The sequence below is a fragment of the Streptopelia decaocto genome (assembly GCF_964273445.1).
Source record: "Streptopelia decaocto genome assembly, chromosome: 4".
Taxonomy (NCBI): domain Eukaryota; kingdom Metazoa; phylum Chordata; class Aves; order Columbiformes; family Columbidae; genus Streptopelia; species Streptopelia decaocto.
This window is the reverse complement of record NC_138658.1, coordinates 36,283,665-36,304,148: the sequence shown is the minus strand read 5'-3', so window position 1 is coordinate 36,304,148 and position 20,484 is coordinate 36,283,665. Positions and strand designations below refer to the sequence as shown.

Below are 20,484 nucleotides of genomic sequence, written 5' to 3'. Positions count from 1 at the left end.
TCTTTGTAATAATTTTGTCTCCAGTATCTCAGATTGTGAAAGCCCTATTTTGCCTGTTTACAGCAATAGCTGCCAACAATACTGCTTCTGTGTAACGGGAAAAAATCAGTTGGAGCTAAAGATATTTTTTAGATCTAAAAGAGAGTCACTTGATTACCATTTGTATTTTTTATAGCTATGTAAGCCAATGCTTGCCAGAGTTGGGAGGCCTTTTTCCAAAAACCTGAAAGATAACATGTTGCTAGGATGTTCTATGAACATCATACTGCAAAGTGTGGGCCATGACCCAAGATGCATAAGCCAGATCTTCAGTGGACCTTGTTCATGTTTACACTGTGTAAGTCACCAGTCAAATACCTGCTTCAGATACAAGTGGCAGAATATTGTCTTTTTCTTATAAGAGTAAAACCATACTTGAAGTCCTTTCTAACATGGACTTCTGGAAATCTTGAAGTGTACTGAAGACTAATGAAGACTAAAAATCCACAGCATTTATCACAAAGACCTACTGTTGTGAAATGCCGAGGTATGTGTTTAGAAAATGACAATAGGGATTTCTGTGTGATGTTATTTCATATTACATGTTGTGACTAAGAAAAGCAGGATTCCTTGGTGATCAAGCACAGAAAAGAATAGAATGGAATCACACATGCTTTATTGTTGCCTGTAGTAATGGGAAAATATGCAAAGCCTAAGGTATTAACTGATATCTAAAACAGTAATTAAAATGTTTCATGAATGAGAGACTAGATAATTTCAGTGGTGTTTTTAACAACTAGAGCCTTTGAAGACAGACACACATAAATGCACAGAATATTGTGTGCAAATACTTAAGTCAATTACAGTGTCAGGATTTTACTCCCAACACATTAGTTTAAATTCTATGCAGTAATTAACAGATATGAATAAAATAAATATAGTATGTTCTATATTCTGTTAGGCAGTTATTTATAGCCACTCTGGGAAAGTTTGAATTATTGTCTGTCCTAATTATACCAATGACTTTTTTTATTAGGCATGAAGGTCTGACTGGGAGGAATTAACACCCACCTACAATGTCTTTGCATTGTAGCTAATCAGATATCTTGGCAGAGCTGCCTTTTTTTTTTTTTTTTCCTGTTCATTAATTTATTAGTCATACCTAGAATCAGAAATTGTGCTCTCAATAGTAAAATTTTCCCTTGCCTAAGACAGCGTAGCTGTTTCTCTTCCCCAGGACAGTCTCCCCATGTTCTCTCCCAGTGTTCCTCTTTCCACCTGAGAGATTTCTGTTATAACACAAAATCTGCCAAGAAGGAGTAACCAGCAGATAGTGTGCTTTATGTGTCCCTCTCTCAACACATCTTTGAGACTTAATATGTTGATCATGTCTGTCTGGGAATAAAAGACCTGCAGAAAGCTTCTGCCATGAATATGTATGACTTACTGGGCAAGTCTGTTAAGAAATAGCTGTATACTATGTTCCACACTTCTTTCTACCTGCATTATTTTAAGTGGAAAACAGGATCAAAATTTAGCCTTTAATTAAGCATTAAAGTAGCTCTAAAAAACAAACAAAAAAAATTTGTTTAATAGTTTCACTCAATCCCCTGACTGAATAAATGAATATATAGCAATAGATATATGGAAAATAGTGGAAAATAGGAAAATAGGATCAAAATTTAGCCTTTAATTAAAATTAGAGTAGCTTTAAAAAACAAACAAAAAAATTTGTTTAATAGTTTCACTCAATCCCCTGACTGAATAAATGAATATATAGCAATAGATACACATGTGAGTTCTAAGAATAAATCAAATTTACTTGTAATTTCTACAGTATCTTTCATGTAATGAATACACTAAATATTACAGAAGGCAAAGCAAAAAAAAAAAAAAAAACAAAACAAACAAAACTGTGGCCTGGATCCTGAAACTTGCTGTCCGAAAACATTCAGGATGTAACTGAAACAAGGATCTAGTCTTTGTCATCAAATCTCCTCAAAAGAGTAAACAACACATTTCTGGGTTTGTGCAGTAGTAAACTACTATTGATTTCTGCTGCTAACTTCTTTATGAGCTAACTTCTTTATGAGCAGACTCAGTAACTTTAGAGATGTGAATCAGAGAATGCTTACCTGTAAACGAAAATGATCATTTTTATAATAAAGATCTATGATATCATATATGGAAACTGCACAGTAGGAAAGTTTCTATTACCTCGATGGTAGATCACATCAGTTATGAAGGGTGATGATCATTGAATCAAACTACATAGAAGTAAGATTTGAATGATCTGAAACAGAGATAAACGGCTGTGGATACATATTTTAACTTGAAGGTGTTTTTCCTCCAGATTTTCTATATATTTTAGTGTGACTAAATGTATCACTCCACAAACTTTAGTGTAGAGGTTGGTTGAGGAGAATTTTTCTAAGAATTTTGTTGTTCAAGCACTGAAGTTTATATTTTGCTTTGATTTTTAAAGAGAGAGGAGTTGCAATGTTCCACAAACTATGTATTGACTAAACTAATGGGTAGATAATTAAATAGAACAATAAGCCCAAAACTGTTTATTTCTTAACCTCAGGTAATCTAGCATTAAGATGAATTTTGGAATTTCCAGAAGGGATAGGAAAGATGTTGATAAATGCATCTGTGGAATCTATGTGCACCTCAGATTCAACTGGCATAAAATTCTTCCATGTCTTTACATTTGTTATTTTCAGCTCATGATTTTAGGATTTCAGACATGCAAAGCACATAGTGCTAAGAGCTGTGGGCCTTTGAATCTGAGCCTGCTGGTACAGAATTAAATTGTTCAGCTGGTAACATTTCTGATCTTTCAGCTGCATCCAGCGGTAGCAATCACCAGAGTTCAATGTAAATTCTCTTAATCTCACTCTTATCTAATGTCAGCATTTTCTGTGAGCTCTACTATTCTGCTTACAAGCACACTTCTGTTAGTCATGTGAAGATCTCTGAGATACAGGTTTTCTGCAGATCAGAAGCCAGGTGTATACTCAAACAGTATTGTTTTTTGTCCAGTTCTACTTCCACTATTTTTTCTTAATGTTATTACTTAGTACATAGGACTTATGGTTAAGAACTTAGTAATTTATCATTTTGCTTCTATTCTTATTGCAGTTGGGAATCAGCAGATTTGGGCTGAATGAGTCAAATCAGCCTGTTCTTCAAAAGTTTTCCATTCCTGGATATCCTTTAGGGGACTGAGGAAAATACTATTTCCTTTCATGTTCCCTATTACTTGAAGGACTTTAAGTTCTTGTTTTAAAGGAATACAGAAGACATAAAACTTGTAATCAGACAAAAGGTATGAAAATGGTGATATTTGAATGTACAGCACATAATCAAGTAATGTTTTATAGTTCTGTTGTAATTGAGGCACTTCGACTTTGTATATTTAATTAATCTTTTGTCCTTTGATAAATATTTTGCTGTTAGACAAGTAGTTGGCCACCCAGAGTCTTTCATCTCTGGTAGTAGTTTACTACAATCCAGCAGGTCACAATAGCTGGCAGACAACAAAGTGGCCTCTGAATTCTGGCTTCTGTAACAAGTTTGTCTTTTCTGTTAAAAAATTGCCTATAGTCCTACTTAACGAGGGCAAAACCAAATGCGTATCATACTATGAATTAAAAATTGGATGACATCGTTCACATACAATTATCTGTGTCTAGTTTCTTGTCAAAAAATACCTATTCATTAAGCCTTACAAATATTTGTTTACTGACCACCAGGAATGTTCATACAAGAGAGACCAGATGTTTGGGGAAACATCCTGAGAGATGAGGAAAGGATGTCACTCACAAGAAAAAATGAGGAGCACTCAGGCTGATAATTGAATTAACATTCATTGGAAATAGTGATGAGAAGAGCAAGTCATCTCTTCAGACTCACTGTGACTCTTAACGAAAAGCAAAGTTCCATGATCTACTGGGAGCTTTGGAGAATAAATATAGTGGCTAGTGTACTAAAGTTGCCATCAATACATGATAGAATGACAAAAAAGGTCTTTATTGATCAAGGACAGAAATGCTTAAATACATTATCTGCGAATTGTAGAACATGTATATGATAGTACCATTTAAGAATGCTGCAGTGCAATTTATTGTTTCTGTTCATCATCAATAGAGACACAATTATAATTTGATGTCATAGTGAGGAGGATTCTATTTCACTTTCTTCCTATTTGTGTCTAACCTGTTTAAGAAGGGTAACACATTGTGAAAATTAGTGATAATTAAACAGTGGGTTTATTTCATATTTGAAACAAAGATGTACACAACATATATGTGTCACACCTATGTAGAAGTAATAAAACAAAGCTGAACTGGCAGTCACATGTTAGCAAAACAGATTAACAAAGCCTCCAGACTATTTGTTACATTTGTATTTTATAGAAAAACAAACAAACAAACCCCAAACAAACAAACAAACAACAAAAAAAAACCAAACCAAAACTGGTACTTGTCTTCATTTTCTATAGCTGAGTAATGCCAAGGTAAAAGTGTATAAAAATAACATTTACAATTTTCCAAGGTAAGATATGGTTTATCAACAACACCCAAACATAAAATCTCCTATAGCATGTCTCCAGTAATAAATGAATGTAAATCAAGAGTTAGTGCAATCATGCAGGTTGTTTATAATTGTCAGTAAATTTTGACTTTATCAATGAAATAGCAGAAGGTGGTTTTGACAGGTGAAAATCTATCAAAAATTATATTTCTACCTCTTGCAACTAAAGTTTTCTGATTAATGTAGTGTGATGGAAGAAATTAAACAGACTGTAGTTAGACATAGATATAATAATAATAAAAAGCTCTGTATTTTTGCTGAAGTGAGTGAAACTAGGAGGGTATGGAAATTTCACGTCTGCTTAAAAAATGGAAATAAAGTGAAATAATGTTTTTTTTAGAGTATGTTAACCTAGAGACTGGTTAGGATATTGGTGTCCATAGTTTCTAATGGATAGAGTCATTTGGAAATGGGCTGGGTTATATAATACTGATTTATTTTTGACAAGAAGAGCACCATGAACCTCTCTGCCAGTAGGTGCACTTCGCTGTGTTGCCCCAGATTGGAGGAGGTGGAAAGGTCCCCTGGCACCAGGCTGTTGCCACACAACAGTGTATTGCTTATTACCCAAGTCTATCCTGAGCAACATATGCATTTTGGCTCCTAGTAGGGGTAAGTGGAGACATTAATCACAAATGTGATACATTGTATCAAATGATGGAAAATATTGATACTTCTTATTCACATTTGTTTTGACAAATCACCTCAGTTCTCTTTGGTGGTTTAATAATTTGATGCTCTGGACATAGAAACATACTTCAAGTCAGGCTGTTATAGCATCTTGTCTGCTTCAAATACACTTTCTGAAGGATGTTCTGTTGCTGAAGTTTATGTAGGCAATCTGGATTGTTGGGTTGTTTTTTTTTTTTTTGTTAATATGCTGGATCTTCATATAATAGTGTACATTGGAAACTTCCCTTGTGGAAACTTGTTCAAATGCTCAGACCTTGAATTTTGTGGGGCCAGGGCTGGATTGTTGCACTGCATTTTATTGACTTGGATGAAGAAGTATGTAATCTGCAGTAGAAAAATGTGGAAGACAGTTCTTAGATCAGTTTAAGATTTGTTAGTTTTTTTCTTGTGTTCAGTTAGGGAAAGGGCACGATCTCCTTCACCCTTCAAACTGAATCAAATGACTCCTCTTGATCTGCAGGAGCAGATGGAAATTAGAGCCACTTCCAGGGCTCAGTTCCTGGTTATCTTAATTGCACTAGGAACAAGTTCACTTTGCTCCTATAAAGCAGGACATGCTAATGAGCAAGACCCTTTGACTTCAGTGTGTGGTTCCATTGTTGTACAACTCTTGCTTACCTTTAGATGTTGATCTTCTGAAAGCCTGGCCTTTTGTATTTTCTGTTTTGTTCCTTTAACCTCATTCTTATTAGTATTAGGCATTACTAGAAGTAATTTTCTGATAAAAAATTCTGACTAGGTTCTTGTCTCATGATCAGTCAGGGCAGCTACATGACACATTGTCTGTTTACTGATTTGTGTTGAACTTGTTTCCAACTTCATGATGGTTTCATTTGTCATTTTGGCAAGGATTTCTAGGAACTTTTCACTTTTGCTAAATATGGTACAACAAAGTAAAATCTGGCTCTTTATGTGAGCTATTAAAGGAATTGTACTTATGTCAGCTGAGTGTTTAGTATGTGCTGTTTTCTGACTGTATTCTGTGCATGTCTATGCTGTTCTTCAAGGTTGATTCAGTGCTGTTTTGTTTGTTAATTTTTTAAAATAAAATAGTGTATTTATTCCCATTTTTAAAAAGCTTTTGACCCTGTACATGCAATACAGAGAAAAGAACCAAAAGTTGTAACACGGAAGTTGTCCATGTAATTGCAGGTAGAAGCATCACTGTGAAGCCCTTACGTTGTAACAGCAAGCATGGTATTGACTCATCTTGGCCTGTGATGGAAATTGCTCTGATCCTCATTAAATTGTAATTAACATTTTCCACTCAAAAGGATGGTGGATGAGATTCTGATATATTTATCTTGCTCATTAGCAGATTACGCTAAAAAAAAAGCTGCTACACTGAGTCCAGTGAGATATGAGAAGAAAGGAACCCAGCCCACTAGAGATGCCAGTGCAAGAAGCAGCTGTACGTAACACAGTGATATGTCTGTACCATGCAGTTGGTGGTACTGTAGATGTTTGTTTGGAGGAAAAAATGGTGAAGAAGAAAATAGCTTCAGAAAATGTTTAATTCCCAACCTTATTGCAGTGAAAGTACCAATGTGCAAATTTTATGGTCTCATGTGCTGCAAATCTGACCGCAAAAATATCTTAGTTGCAAAATAAGTAACAGGACATATGACAATTAAAGCACCTGTACATTATTCTTATGTAAGGTTACCCAACAGCCCACTAATAGGGAGGTTCCTCCATCATTGCTATGCATTCTTCTGCCCACATACAAATATGGAAAATATGCAACTTCTAGGGTAACAAAACTAACTTCTTTGTATCACACTGGATTAAGTAGTCTGCTTCCACAGAGGAGAGTCAGTGGCATGTTTGAAATGCTTCAGCATCCTCAGAATCCTTTTTTTTTTTTTTGTGGTAATCAGCTGTTTTTGTACAGCTGTGCTTTACAATGTAACCTTCAGTCTGTTTAGGTTTACCTTCTCCAGAGGCTTTTTTGCGTAGTGACTTGTAAGTGATTTGACATGAATGTAGAGCTTCTTAGTGAAATTAAAATTTATTACAATGGCAAGTTATTAGTTTACAAAGAGGGATTTCAAATACAGACTTAACTAGTAAAAATTTTATATGTGGTGATTTAGTGGTATGATTCATTTATAACAGGATTTATATGGCTAACTGTTGAATATTTGAAAGTATGAAAAATTTAGATAAAATATGTAACGGCATAGAAAAGAATTCCATGACTGATAAAACATGACTAACAATTCATTATGAGCTGCTTTCTCAGTATTGTTTTAAGGCTAAAATCTGCTTTGAGTTTTTTCCAAGACTTAAATTCTCCACATCAAAGCTGTTTAGAAATTGCGAGTTACTCTGAAAGATGTTCGGATGCTGTCACCAGCAACTGATTTTCCCCTGCCCCTCCTTCCTATAGAGAAAAGGCTGTCCAAGTCTGAGGTGGCCAAGAGGTGGGTTGTATGCTCTGTCAGTAGTAACATTGTCATTATCTTCTTGTTATAAACAGCTGTAAATAAATATGTATATACTTGTATTTGTTTTAATAATTAAGACCTCCAACACAAGAAACTGTGAATTAGTTTTTGAATAATGTAACAATAGCCACACTGTGGGAGACAGTGTTATCCTGGTTCTGGCCATTCCCAGTAGCAGATAACTAGGAAAATAATTAATACTTTTACATATCTATATACATATAAATACATTCATAGATATTAAATGTTTTATAGGCATATATAGATGTGATATATATATATGAGTAATATAAAAACATTATACTGTATGCATTTTGTTGATATTTCATTTAATTTTAATAATAGGTATTAATAGGTATTATTATTTCTATTTTATGATTATTTTAAGCAAGGCTTGCATGCCAATGTGTGAAGCAGCATGTTGCACCACTGGGATACAAAGATTAGCGACCATATAAAAAAAAAAAAGGCAAAATATTTTGTGCAATGGTTTTTCTGGTGGTGTTTTTTTGTTTGTTTTGGGGTTTTTTTGTTTTGTTTTTTATGGGCGGTGGATTGGGGGATGTATGTGACAGAATTTGTTGCTTAAGATTCGCCTGTGAGTTGAGATATTGTTATTAGTTCATAACGCTATCGTGCTCTCTTCAGAGAGGTGAAGTACAATCCGTTAGCAAGCTGCCTGGATCAGCCCAAGTGGTGCTCAGAGCCAGAGCAGAGCTAGGGGCAACTAAAGGAAAGAAACCAGACAAACAGATTAGTTAGTTTACAATGTGCTTTGCTGCTCAGCAAGATCATTAACTGTGCATATGAAATTTTAGCACGAGTCAGAAAGCAACCAGCAATTCTACTGCTTTCCTCCTTAGAATGGGAGCCTGAACCATTCACGGGAGTATTTTAGGAAGTTGTCGTTACTACTACTCTATTTATCCTCTCGCTTTAATAAACATACTGTTTGTTAGCAATGTAAATCACATCTGCAAGTTGGGAAAAACTGTATCTTTAAGCGCCAGAAAGTTTAACAAATGTTTAACAGGCTGGTCACTGAAAAAAAAAAAAACAATTAAAAGATCAGTTCAACATCCCAGTCTTATGCTGAAATAATATTTTAAGAGGTGGTTTACTGACACAAGAAGAGAGGCATACATACTATTTTATTTTTAATTCTTTTAATTCCTTATTGCAACCAGAGTTGGTTTCTTGGTATGATGTGATGGGACAGGTACATATAAACATTTCTCCCAAAGCAGTTTCCTGATCATGTCATCATGTGATATTTCATGGCATTATTTCCCTTTTGTCTTTCTCCCAGAATTTATACTGAAGGTTGAATTCCTTTTACAATTATAGCCTTGTAAATGATCTTGGTAAAACTGAATTCTTAGGAAATTTACAAACATAGACTGATTTTTCTCGATATTACAGTGGAAAAGTTACAGGAACTTGTTTCTGTGCTATTACAGTTTTGAAGAGCTGCCTGATGAGTGTTTGCAGAATGTGATATAGGAGAGAAGAGATATTGGTGGTATAAAATATCTGGAAATAAAGAGAGGCATTCCAGTGTGAATTTTGGATTGCATAATACAACATACAACCTGAAAATCTCATACCTGTCATGGCCAGAATGAGTCTTGGCAGGAGGTGTTTTGCTGCTTGTTTCCTTTTGAGGAAAAGACAGTTTGATAATTTTAGTGAGAGATCCTGCTGAATATTTTGTTTTTACTCTGCTCAAGGGCCAGACCTCTGTATGTGTAAATTCAGAAAACTTAAGTCAGAGAGATCAAGAATCCTAGGTAGAGACATTAAATAACGTCTGCTGAGAAGTGTTAATTCTAATAGGCAGATGCTACTTTCCTTGAAATAGTGTTTTTGGAAAGGCATGATAAGACATTTCCCTGATGTGCAAAAAATATTTATAAATGTTTGAACATACATTTCTTCAGATATAACCTTTCAAATGTAAATTAATATTGAATGTGGGGAAAAAGAAATCTTCTTGTTAGTGTTTAGCAAGCTCATATGAAAAATGTTCTTCAATAAAGATAGTTCCTCTTCACTTATATTAAGAAAATGAATCAATTATTCTTAACAATGTGAACACTTTGTAAAGATAAACCACAAAAATGTGAGCACACAGCCATTCTATAAGGACACAGTTCAGGAGAGATTTTGCTATAACTTTTCTATTTTGTTCTTTCTTCGTATGAACAGTCATGTGAGTTTAATGTAAACTTCATGAATTCTGTGTTTGATTTATGTACAGTTATTTAGTGCAACATTTTATGTTTTATTTATATGCTCTTCAGGATAAATCACCACGGAATACCTGAACTTGGAAATTATGATTAAATTTGCTTATTTTTTTATTTTCCCAAAAGCTGTTGAGCCAGCACTCTTACTCTCAACTTAGACTATTCAGTGGTCCCAAGTAGCTTGTAAAACAAACTTGCATAAATGGATCTAGTTCTACCCCCTCTAGGTAAAAATCAATCTCGTTTATATGAATTTTTCACCTGAGTATTTGAACCTACATTCTCAGTGGTGAGAAAAATATTTCCATGACCTCCCTAAGATATGTGCATTTACCAAGGGGATGAGCACTGTTTTCTAAATATCTTTTTCAGTATAAACAAAGCTGAATCTCTTGCTGGGGAAGTGTAAATACTGAACAAGTTATCGAATCACTGCTTCACTACCTCCTCCTGGAAAAAAAAAAAAAAAAGTGCTATAAAAAAGTAGCTATTCAACATCTACTTTATGAATGGATTTCAGGCTATGATGTTGGTTTGTGTGTATGTGTTTTTTGCATGAGCGAGAGGGGATGGAGGGATTACGTGTTAAATTGAACTACACCTATGACTGGTTACAGTTTGTTGTTTTTATAACGTGCCTGGCCAAGAAGTCATCTAGTACTGTTTTAATTTTCCTGCAAGGATGAATTCAACTTTTTGAGCAGGGATGTGTCCAGTGTAACTAGGTGGATTTTATTATTTATCATGAAATATTCCTCTTCATACAAGAGCACCAGTTTTCATGAGAAGCTGTGATGATACATTAATCTTTCACTCAAATGTTGTTTAAAACCCCCCAAAATAAACCAACAGTAATTGAGTGCTAACATTAATTTCTTACTGAATTTTTTTCAATTTTTACTGATGTAATTCACATGATTATTATAATGGTTTATTTATTGAGCTGTCTTCCAATGTACAGTGAGTAGTAAACTGAAGAAAAATAGAGGAAGAGAAACTCTGTGCACTCTCAATCCCAAAAAGAGTACAACAGCTTTGTAGGTAGAATTTGAATTACAGAAATTTTTCGTCATTTTATTTTCCAGAATGACAAATCACCGGGGCGTTCCACAAGTCGATCAAGTAACATTTCAAAGGTATGTGAAATATATTTCCTTTGTATAGAATTCAAAGAAAAGTAAGTTTATGAAATACAATGCAGCATTTTACTCCATTTAACCATATCTGCATATTTTGATATTTTCTTTATAAACATCAGATTTTAAGTTTTTGCTGCCTATCTTTATGGCCACTGTGTAAAATCCCTCTTAAAGTATAAATATATATTTAGTCATTACTGTAATATTTGTAATAATAAGAAGTAAATAACAGTTGCATTTCTTTTCACCTGCTTTCCACAATTGCTTAATGTTACATTAACACTTTAGCTTAAAAAGAAATTGCTGCTTGATTTTCAACCTCCCTGCCCCCTCCGCTACCCAAATAATAACAGCTGTGATGTGCAAAGCTACGAATGTGTCATCATTTTGGACTGAATTGCTTTTACAGGACTTTATGGGTCACTGAAACCAGGACTTTATATCTAGATGCTATTTAGTTTCTAGGAAACGGAGAAGGGAAACTTTAGGAAAAGGCAAAATGTGATTTGTACTGGAGTCCTTTGTTTTTAACTCCCTTTTTTCTGTATTTTTGGTTCAGATGTGGCTGAAATCTATGCCAAAAAGCCAGTATACACAGAATGTAAAAGATAAAAATAATTGTTTGAATCCCAGCCTAAATCTCTGCCATATATTATGTTTGTATCTAGAGATTAAATATTTTGCATCCAGTGCAAGCACAGTGCCCTTAAGCCCCTTCCCCACAATATTATCGTCTGTGGGGTATACACTGTAAAAATGTTTTCTTCTCAGAGCCATTAAGAAAAAAATAACACAAAACAACAAACAAACAAACAAAAATGGTGATTTTTTTTTTAATTTTTTTTTTAGTTCAATAAACTACTTATATGTTAGGTTCTGCTCTTTTTCATTAAGATGGAAAAAAAATGCAGGGAAAAATGTGTAGAATATATCCAGTCTGTTGTAAGATATGGTTGAGTCACTTCCTGACTTGCTGCCTATTTTTAAGAAGTGTATGGTTATATACTTACAAGTTTGATCACAGTGAGTTGTATGTATCATTCTCACTAAGAGTTTTAAATGTCTATAGTTCTAATTGCTAACATTTATTTTGAAGTAGTTACTGCAGAAATCCAGATAGATGAGTATTAGAAAGGGGTACTTGCACCTTTTAAGGCAGTAAGTTTAAAAGCAAGGTTTTCAGACATGCACTTTATCTTTTTCTGATGTATAGCATTATATTTTTCTTTGTGGGGCTACCTGCCAGTGAAGTTTCTTAAATGCTGAAATACATTGATTGGAAATCCGGTTTCCAGTTTGTTTTGTTGTCTGATTCAAAATGATTTTTTTTTTTTTCTACAACAGTATGTGTGTAAACACAGAAAACACCTGAATTTTCAGGTTAATATTGCATCGCACAAAGTAACGGTAGCAAATATTACACCCCAAAACAAGATTGGAAGCTTCTAGGTAGTGCAAATTATGTAGCAAAGGCAAGAGCTGAATTCTGTGCAGTTTCGCACCCATCATACAATAAAAATTTCCATTGACAGAAAAATCAGAAAGTCTTTATCTAGAAGTATAAATTACAGTAATCAAAACTTTGATTTTGTGTCTCTTACTGCTTTCGTTTGCCTTATGAATAAGATAAAATGGGCTGAGCTGAAAGTTAAATTTTAGTGATTACTATGTATGGTGTATGCTCCATATACAACCAAAGGTGTCTATGGAGCTCCTGCTCCAGAGCAGAGTAGATTTTGTACCACCCTATTTGTGAAATGGAATACAGCAAAGATTCTGCAAATACAGATTCATATTTCATAATGTTCTGAAGCTGTTTATTCAGAGAGGACACCTGAGGTTTACAGTGTATGCTTGGACAATTTTGCATACTAGGTACATTAAATCTGAATTATATGGTATAACAGACTAAACCCAGTTGTTCAACACTGAATATGTCTTATCTAGACATAATGAGGAGTGGCTTTGGTTTAATTTGTTATTTGCCAGACATGAGTTAGTGTATACCTATTAAACCTATAGATTTTAAAATCCAACATTCCCTAGAGGTGAAGTAAAAGTCAGCACCTCAGTCTTACAGTTCACTTTTGCTGTTTGTTCAGAGTGTAGAAATTTGCAAAGACTTTTATTCTCTTGCATATAAGTTTCTGATAAGAATTTCAGTAACAAACTATTTTAGGCAAATAAAAGGACAAAACTTAAAATATTTAGATATTATTTCAATTCAAATTTATTTGTGAAGTCCACTGTAACACATGTTCCTAAGTAAACAAAACAGTGGTTGGCCAGTATTTTGTCGTACATATGACAGGAGTAAGGCAAAATCCTGCACTTCCATTCTGTTAACCTGACTCAGCTATTTTATTTGTGAGCAAGAATATGTGAACAGTGAAAACTGAGTCTAGTAGGATTATAGGTCCCACCACTCCATGTCCCCAGAAGACACCGTGCTGTTCCCCTGCTGCCCTTGACACTCCCCTGCTGTGTCTGCACCATCTTGCTTGGCAGGTAGCAGGGAGAAGAGAGCATTTGCTCAAACTCATTTGCTGATCCATCTCTTGTTCTTTTCCAGCTCATTATGGTGGCCTTAAATATCCCATTTGTGAGGTAACCACTGAGTTAATTGCAGGTTTTTGAGAGTAATCTCTTCCGTACTTTGCCCAATTCTATCTGCCTGTTTCCTGGTACTCCTGACTGACAGCCGCTCTGGCTGTCTTCAGTGAATGTTCACCTGGGACATTTGTTCATTTGCTTCAGCCTATACATCAATAAAACTACCCTGGCATTCCAAGAGAAACTGCTTTAGTTGGTTTTCCAAGCAGAGGAAAATGTAGCCGTGTCTGATTTCTGTTGCGCTTCTGGTAATAACCTAGATTTTTCCTGCCTTCTGCTCTGCTCGTGTGGGGAGTAATAGGTTATATTTGGGACTGATCTGTGTTTCATATTAACTCATAGTGACAAAGTGGAGCCCTAGTTAACAACTACAGCTTTCAAAACCTATCATCTACTGTAATACATATAAACAAAACCAGAGAAATATTGGAAATATGAGTTTTGAATCAGTCTCACTATATTTTTTTTTTCTTTAACCGTTAGACTTTACTATATCCCACTCATTTCCCCTGGTGCTGGTAGCAGAGGCAACTTCTTTGTTTTTTGTAAGAGACTGTCTTATTCTGGATTTCAGAATTAGCATTATCTTATCTGGGTGTTTAAAATCTAAGTAAATTAAAAACTTGATCTTGCTCATTAGCTATTTGCCACTGCTTAGTTCTGTGCACTGTAGATTTTTCAGTAAAGATTTTATCTCTTCCAAAATATAATTTAAGAGAAACGCTAGTCTGAGAAGGGTCTGGTGGATTAATTTTTTTTTGTTGTGCTTAACCAGTGGAACAAATCTTGTGTTTGAATTACAGTCCATAGAGGTTATGCTTATATGTGTTTCTGAGGCTGCCTGGTTTGTTAGAATGCTTTCTGGAAGAAATGTTTCTAACATGTTGTAATTATCGTTCTGCATGTTAATTATGATTCAAGAGTTCCTTAGAGAAGGTTGCTCTCTCAGCAGTAAGATTTGAAATTCTCTGATGGGAACTTTGGGCTTATTTTTCAGTGCAGAGAAACTCAGGCTTGGAGCAAAATGCCTGATTTTTGTTTTGGCTCAATTGATTCTCAAAAGCCTGGAGCAGGTGTTAGAACACTTTTTATTTACAAGTCTCTGAAGCATCCATCTAATAAAGCTCTGTTAAGTTACATCAGGAAGAAGTAAGTGACAGTTTCAGAATATTCAGTGTGATAATATTCACAGGTCTAATTTATAATATGAAAAACAATAGAGAAAGGAAAGAATGAAATAATTTATTTTACTGTATGTTCATGCAATTTCTATACTGATTTGTTATGTCAGGTTGGGCTTCTCTTAGTAACATACAAATAAAAATCAAAAGGCACTAGCATGTCAAAGTGGTGCCTGCTAAAGTTTCAGATGAAAAAGGTGTTGTTGGCAATTTATTGGTTATTGATTTGAGCTACTTGGTTTGTGATTTTGAAATATATTTCACAAACTGACTATCAATTTATGTAATATGTGATATAGTATTCTATATTTTTTAATTATAATTTTCCATTTAATCACTCTTCCATTAAAATTTAATGTTCTTTCACATGGATTTTGATATCCTCTAGTTTTGCACCCTCTGTCAGTACAAGGTGAATGTGTAAAGAGTCCTGCATCACAGTTTGGGAGATTTGTACAACTTGAAGCAGAACTCACTGTTACACATGATACATTTTTTTTAAATGGGTAAAAATACCACCATGTCTTTGACCATGATACCTACAGAGAATGCATAATACCTGCTGTCAGAATTACTGTAAGCACAAATAATAGGTTTTATGGTGGAAAAAGAATAAAGGAACTTAAATATTATTTTTTTAAAAGTTCATATCATAGACTTTGATAGCCTGAAAGAGGATTGCAGCATCTCCAAGATACCTGTTGCACAACTGAATCGTAAAAAGCAAAAGTGTGACCCCTTGCATTTTGCTACCGAGGTCTGCATTGCTACAAGTTGATCCACCTTTGTTATTCTTATTGTTCTTTGCCAATTTCAATCTAATTATTAGTGACAATTCTCATCCAGATTGGCGGTGGTGCTTGGTTGGTTGGTTGGTTGGTTGGTTTTTTAAGGAACTCGGTATATCCATCCTTTACAACTGTAACTTCTAGATTACTGTAATGAGCAACTGAGAAAATTTGCAGCTTTCAAAAAATAAAATCATTCAAGAAAACAACAAGTTGCTCTTGTTAAGTGTAAAATGCCAGCCTTCAAAAGTGCTGTTACAGTGAATAATATCGTGTATACCAAACCAGCATTAAAAAATGAGTGTAAATGTTATGTTAGTCATCTAAATTATTCTTCTTGCTCATAAACAGAATCATTAATACCAAAGGTGAAGACTAACCTAGTATTTGACTCTCATTATGATTCTATTACTGTAAAAAACAACAGCACAAAGTAAACAAGTTAGTGAAGACTATTTTGTTCATCAAAATAGAAAGCATAGAAAGGCAAAAAAAATAGATTCAATGGCATAATAACGATTGCTGCACACTTTTTTCCTCTTAAATGTAACTGTTTGATTTTTTTGGCTAGAGAATACTTTGTGGCTTGTAATAATAATTTATTCTTTATTTACGATAAGCTTAACAAAAGGCATGACTGCAGAATTTACGTAAATCTGCCTGATATTTGAACTTCTGAATAAAATTGCATTCAATACATCTCAGTTCCAGGGGACAATCAGTAGAAAATAATACATTTTCAATTTATTCTTGGATACACTTGACCTGTTTTAAACTTGTGTTCTGATGAGAGGGAATATAGACAAAATTAGTACATTTTATTAAATCACAGTTCTTACCGGTAGCATATTCTGAGTATACCTAAATGTGCCAGACCCACAAGCCAGACAAAATAACAAATATGTTTGAAATGTGTTTAAAGTACCACAAACTTTATGTGTTTATACGAGTTTACTTTGTGTGTAATCCCTATATATAATTTCCACTTCTGTGAAGACATTGTGTTAACACTGAATTCAATCCTATCCTATGATATGCAATAACATACAGGAAAAGTAGCTTTGCTTTAATTTCAGTAAACATGGTATGCAAGTTATGACATATATTTATTGTTTAGTTTTCAACAAGAATTGTGATCTTTAACATACCTACTCCATAGGTACTCCTGGAAATCTTCATATGGCATTTATTTTTTCACCATGTCACTCAAAAGCACATTGCAGGTCTTTGTCCTAAAACAATTAAAATAAGCAAACTTTATTTCTGCAGTGCTACAAATTTATTTTTGGCTGCAATCTCAGATTCCTTGTACTTCATAAAAATATAGTGTATCCTGATTTTTGTAATGATGCATTGTCAGGGTTTCACTGTCTTTCAGCTTAGTCATTTCTATATTCTTTCTACAGGTCCTTTGCTCTGGTACATTTAGGTTTCTCTCTTCTGTATCACTGGAATAAATAGATGTCAAATACACACTAGAGTAGACTTGTTCAAATATAATAATGATATCCTTACAGATATAGGAATTTAGCAAGTCTGTGTCCTTCATAGCCTATCAGACCCAACGAAGAATATGGTGAGTGTGTGCGCTCACACAATTATGCACTGGTGGGAGAGTGACAGGAATGTCATATGATTGAAGGCTGCTTAGTACATAGAAATATTTTGAGGCTTTGTTGAGGGTTTTGATTGCAGGGTGACAATAAAACCCTGGCAGATGTATTGTTAACCTCCTCCCCCCGCCTTTCCTCCTTTTGCCCCTCCCTCTCCCCCACCAAGGACAGGCGATTGGGAGGGAAAGAAGGACAGAGAGAAGAGAGTTGGAAAAATTAAAAAAGGTTTTACTAATGGTACTAATAAGAATAGAGAAAATAATACAAAATATACAAAACCAATCTTGAAAGTCTCAGCAACTGCAGAGCTGGCACCCGAAGTCCTGGATTGGACTCTGCAGCCAACCGGAGCTGGATTCAGTCTCTCACTAGGCCTCAGTTCGCAGGGACGACCAGCAAGGTCCTCTCCTAATGTCGGCCATAAGCAAAAGGGAAAAAGGAAAAAGGGATAAGATCCTCATGATCTCTCACTTTTATATGAAGTATTCACATGAATGGAATGTTATACACGGTCAGTTTCTTGGTCACCTGTTTCTCCTTGCCCCTCTCGGGAGATGTCCATCCATGCTTATCAATAAGTTTGCATTCCATTGCTATGTTTACCAAAACATGTATCTGGTTCTCCAGGAAAATGCAGCTAATATGAAGGCTTTAGCTGACAAGCAAATTCACTAAAAGAGAAACTTGTTTTTTAACAAAGCCAGGACAGGCTTCAAGTCTTGCAGATAGAGGGACATGTAGAAACAGATGCCCTCTTTGGAAGAGAAAGTCTAAATGTTCTCTGAATACTGACACTGACTACCCTTAGAACTAAAATACTACAAAATCCAGTAACAAAGAAGATGAGTGTTTTGTGGTTCGCCTTTCCTAGATGCTAAACTTGCATTTATCTACTTCCAGACAGAAAAGCTTCTGGTCTCAGGGCTCTGCAACTTTTGAATAACGACCAGCACATCCTTTGTTTCAATTGCCTGTATCAGGGTATATTTTTTTTTAGGAACCACATAACATTTTTATTAACAAAGTGATAATGCCTAGAAAGGTGCATCCTTGAAGAGAATAATGAATCAACAATCTTGCATCACTGCAGTACAATTACTTTTGCAAACTATAATCCATCTGATAATTCAAAGCTTAGCTATCAGTGCCTCTGCATCTACCAAAAGTGTGAATTTTAGAGCAGAACCTCTACTTTCAAAATAAAAGTTAACATAGATCGGTAAGACAGGAGAAAAGAAATTTAAAAGTTTATTGAATCTACAAGTCAAAGTTGTAATTGCTTCTATTGTTTTCATTTTTTAAATAGTAGGATAGATTTGCCACTTGCAATTTTGATTTTCCTTTGATGGAAAGTAAACCTGCTTTAGTGATTTAGATTTCAAACTATTTTATAACAGGATCATCCTTACTTTCAAAGATGCTGAATGGTATTGTTCAGCAGAATCATAAGGATATTTTCTCTCCTTCCTTCTGTGTTACTTTTCCCTTTATTCCTTCTCTTCAGAGGTAGGTGGAAGGAGGGGAAGGAGGACAGGAGAGAAAGAAAGGGTTTGGGGAAGAGATGTGCAAGAAATAATTAAAAAAAAAAAATCTCATGAAAGAAAATGTAACAGAAATTGAGTTACCAATTAATTTAACTGTTGCTGTAAAGCCATCGGTCAAACTATAAGAACTTCGAGATCAGAGCACAAAGCAGGAACTCCATCAGAAAAGACCAAAAAAGAAAGGGGGGAAAAAAAAAAATCAAACCTCCTCCCCCCGAGCCACCAAACAAACAAACAAAACACACATACATAACCAAACAAAACCCCAACCAACAACAAACAAAACAAAATAACAAAAAACACACCAAGAAACTCCTCCCTCTCCCAAACCTATGTGCATATGTTTCCATTTTCACCAACATGCTTTATAAGATACACCCAGCCTTGGTCATTTCTACCATGTTTTTAATCTTTTTAGATCTGAGAAATTATCCAAATGAAAGTTCATAATGAATGGCTGTTTTCCATAAAAAGTTGCATTGTTTACAGAGTAGAAACCTTCAGATGAAAATACAAAGACTGGATCTCCTGCTGAGCTTTTTGCCATGCAAACTGCTCTGATCTTCTAAGGTATCTATTCCTTGGTATGCCATTGTTTTAATAGGACAGAGTTTCAGCTTTTTTATTGTATTGGCTGGCGGGATCCAGAGGATTCTGTGATGCATCATTGCTATAAAGCATACTTAGTAAGAGATAAAAGCATTATTCATATTCCCTGTCTGCCCTGTCATCCCTCCATTTTCTATAACTTTCTACTTAAGCTGTGTTGTGAGCTGAGGAGCTTTTGAAAATGCCTCTGGCCTTCCTTGCACAGACCAGAGGCTTTAGAGCAGGGGTGTCAAACTCATTTTCACCAAGGGCCACTCCAGCTTCGCGGTTGCCTTCAAAGGGCCGAATGTAATTTTAGGACTGTATAAATGTAACTACTCCTACATTTATACAGTCCTAAAATTACACTCGGCCCTTTGAAGGCAACCGCGAGGCTGATGTATATATATGGTGAAAAGGTGAAAATGAGTTTGACTCTCATTTTTTGTTATCGTCTGGAAAATTCTGTCAGATCCTGAACACCAAAGTAAAGGCAATCTTGATTTGAAATTCTTATTGTTTTCATCAGCTGAACTTCAGCATGTCCCCCATCTCTGTCTTTGCTGCAGTCTTTTAACATGGACATATGTGTGGGATATTAAAGTCCCTTTGTGTCAGATAAATTAATATCATCTTGCTTGTCCTGAAAACTCCATATTTATCAGTATTCAGTTTGAAAATCATACTAACAAATCATGGTGAATGTATCAAGAATTATAATGGGTAAGTGCCTTGTCATGTTTGTGAATTTGATATCCTTGACAAGAAAGTTTATGTAAACTGGCCAAGACAGCAGAAGGTGATGACTGGGGAATCTCTCTCTACTAACAACATTTTCAAAATGCCAGACCTAATCAGCTGGAGTTGGCATTATCCCTCAAGAATTTTCCTTGTGTTGATGGCATAGAGAAATGAGCTGCCTTGTTTATAAATGAATTGTTGGACAACTTTATTTTGAATTACCACATTTAATTACACTGCTGATAGAATTTGCTATGATAGCATTAGTACAGTGCTTGTTTAGTTTTCCCATTCCAATGAGCTGTAC

General features: G+C 34.9%; 1 protein-coding gene across 5 annotated transcripts in view; it reads left to right on the top strand.

Annotated features, from left to right (window-relative positions):
• Positions 1-20,484, top strand: part of MARCHF1 (membrane associated ring-CH-type finger 1) — a 231,833-nt gene that overhangs the window by 174,665 nt on the left and 36,684 nt on the right. For all 5 annotated transcript variants that reach the window (XM_082050949.1, XM_082050950.1, XM_082050946.1 and 2 more), the window contains one exon: positions 11,056-11,106. Coding sequence is in view for 4 of the 5 variants with exons in the window: in XM_082050950.1 (XP_081907076.1) it covers positions 11,056-11,106 (51 nt within the window). In the remaining variant the exon portion in view is untranslated. The remainder of the gene's footprint in view (positions 1-11,055; positions 11,107-20,484) is intronic.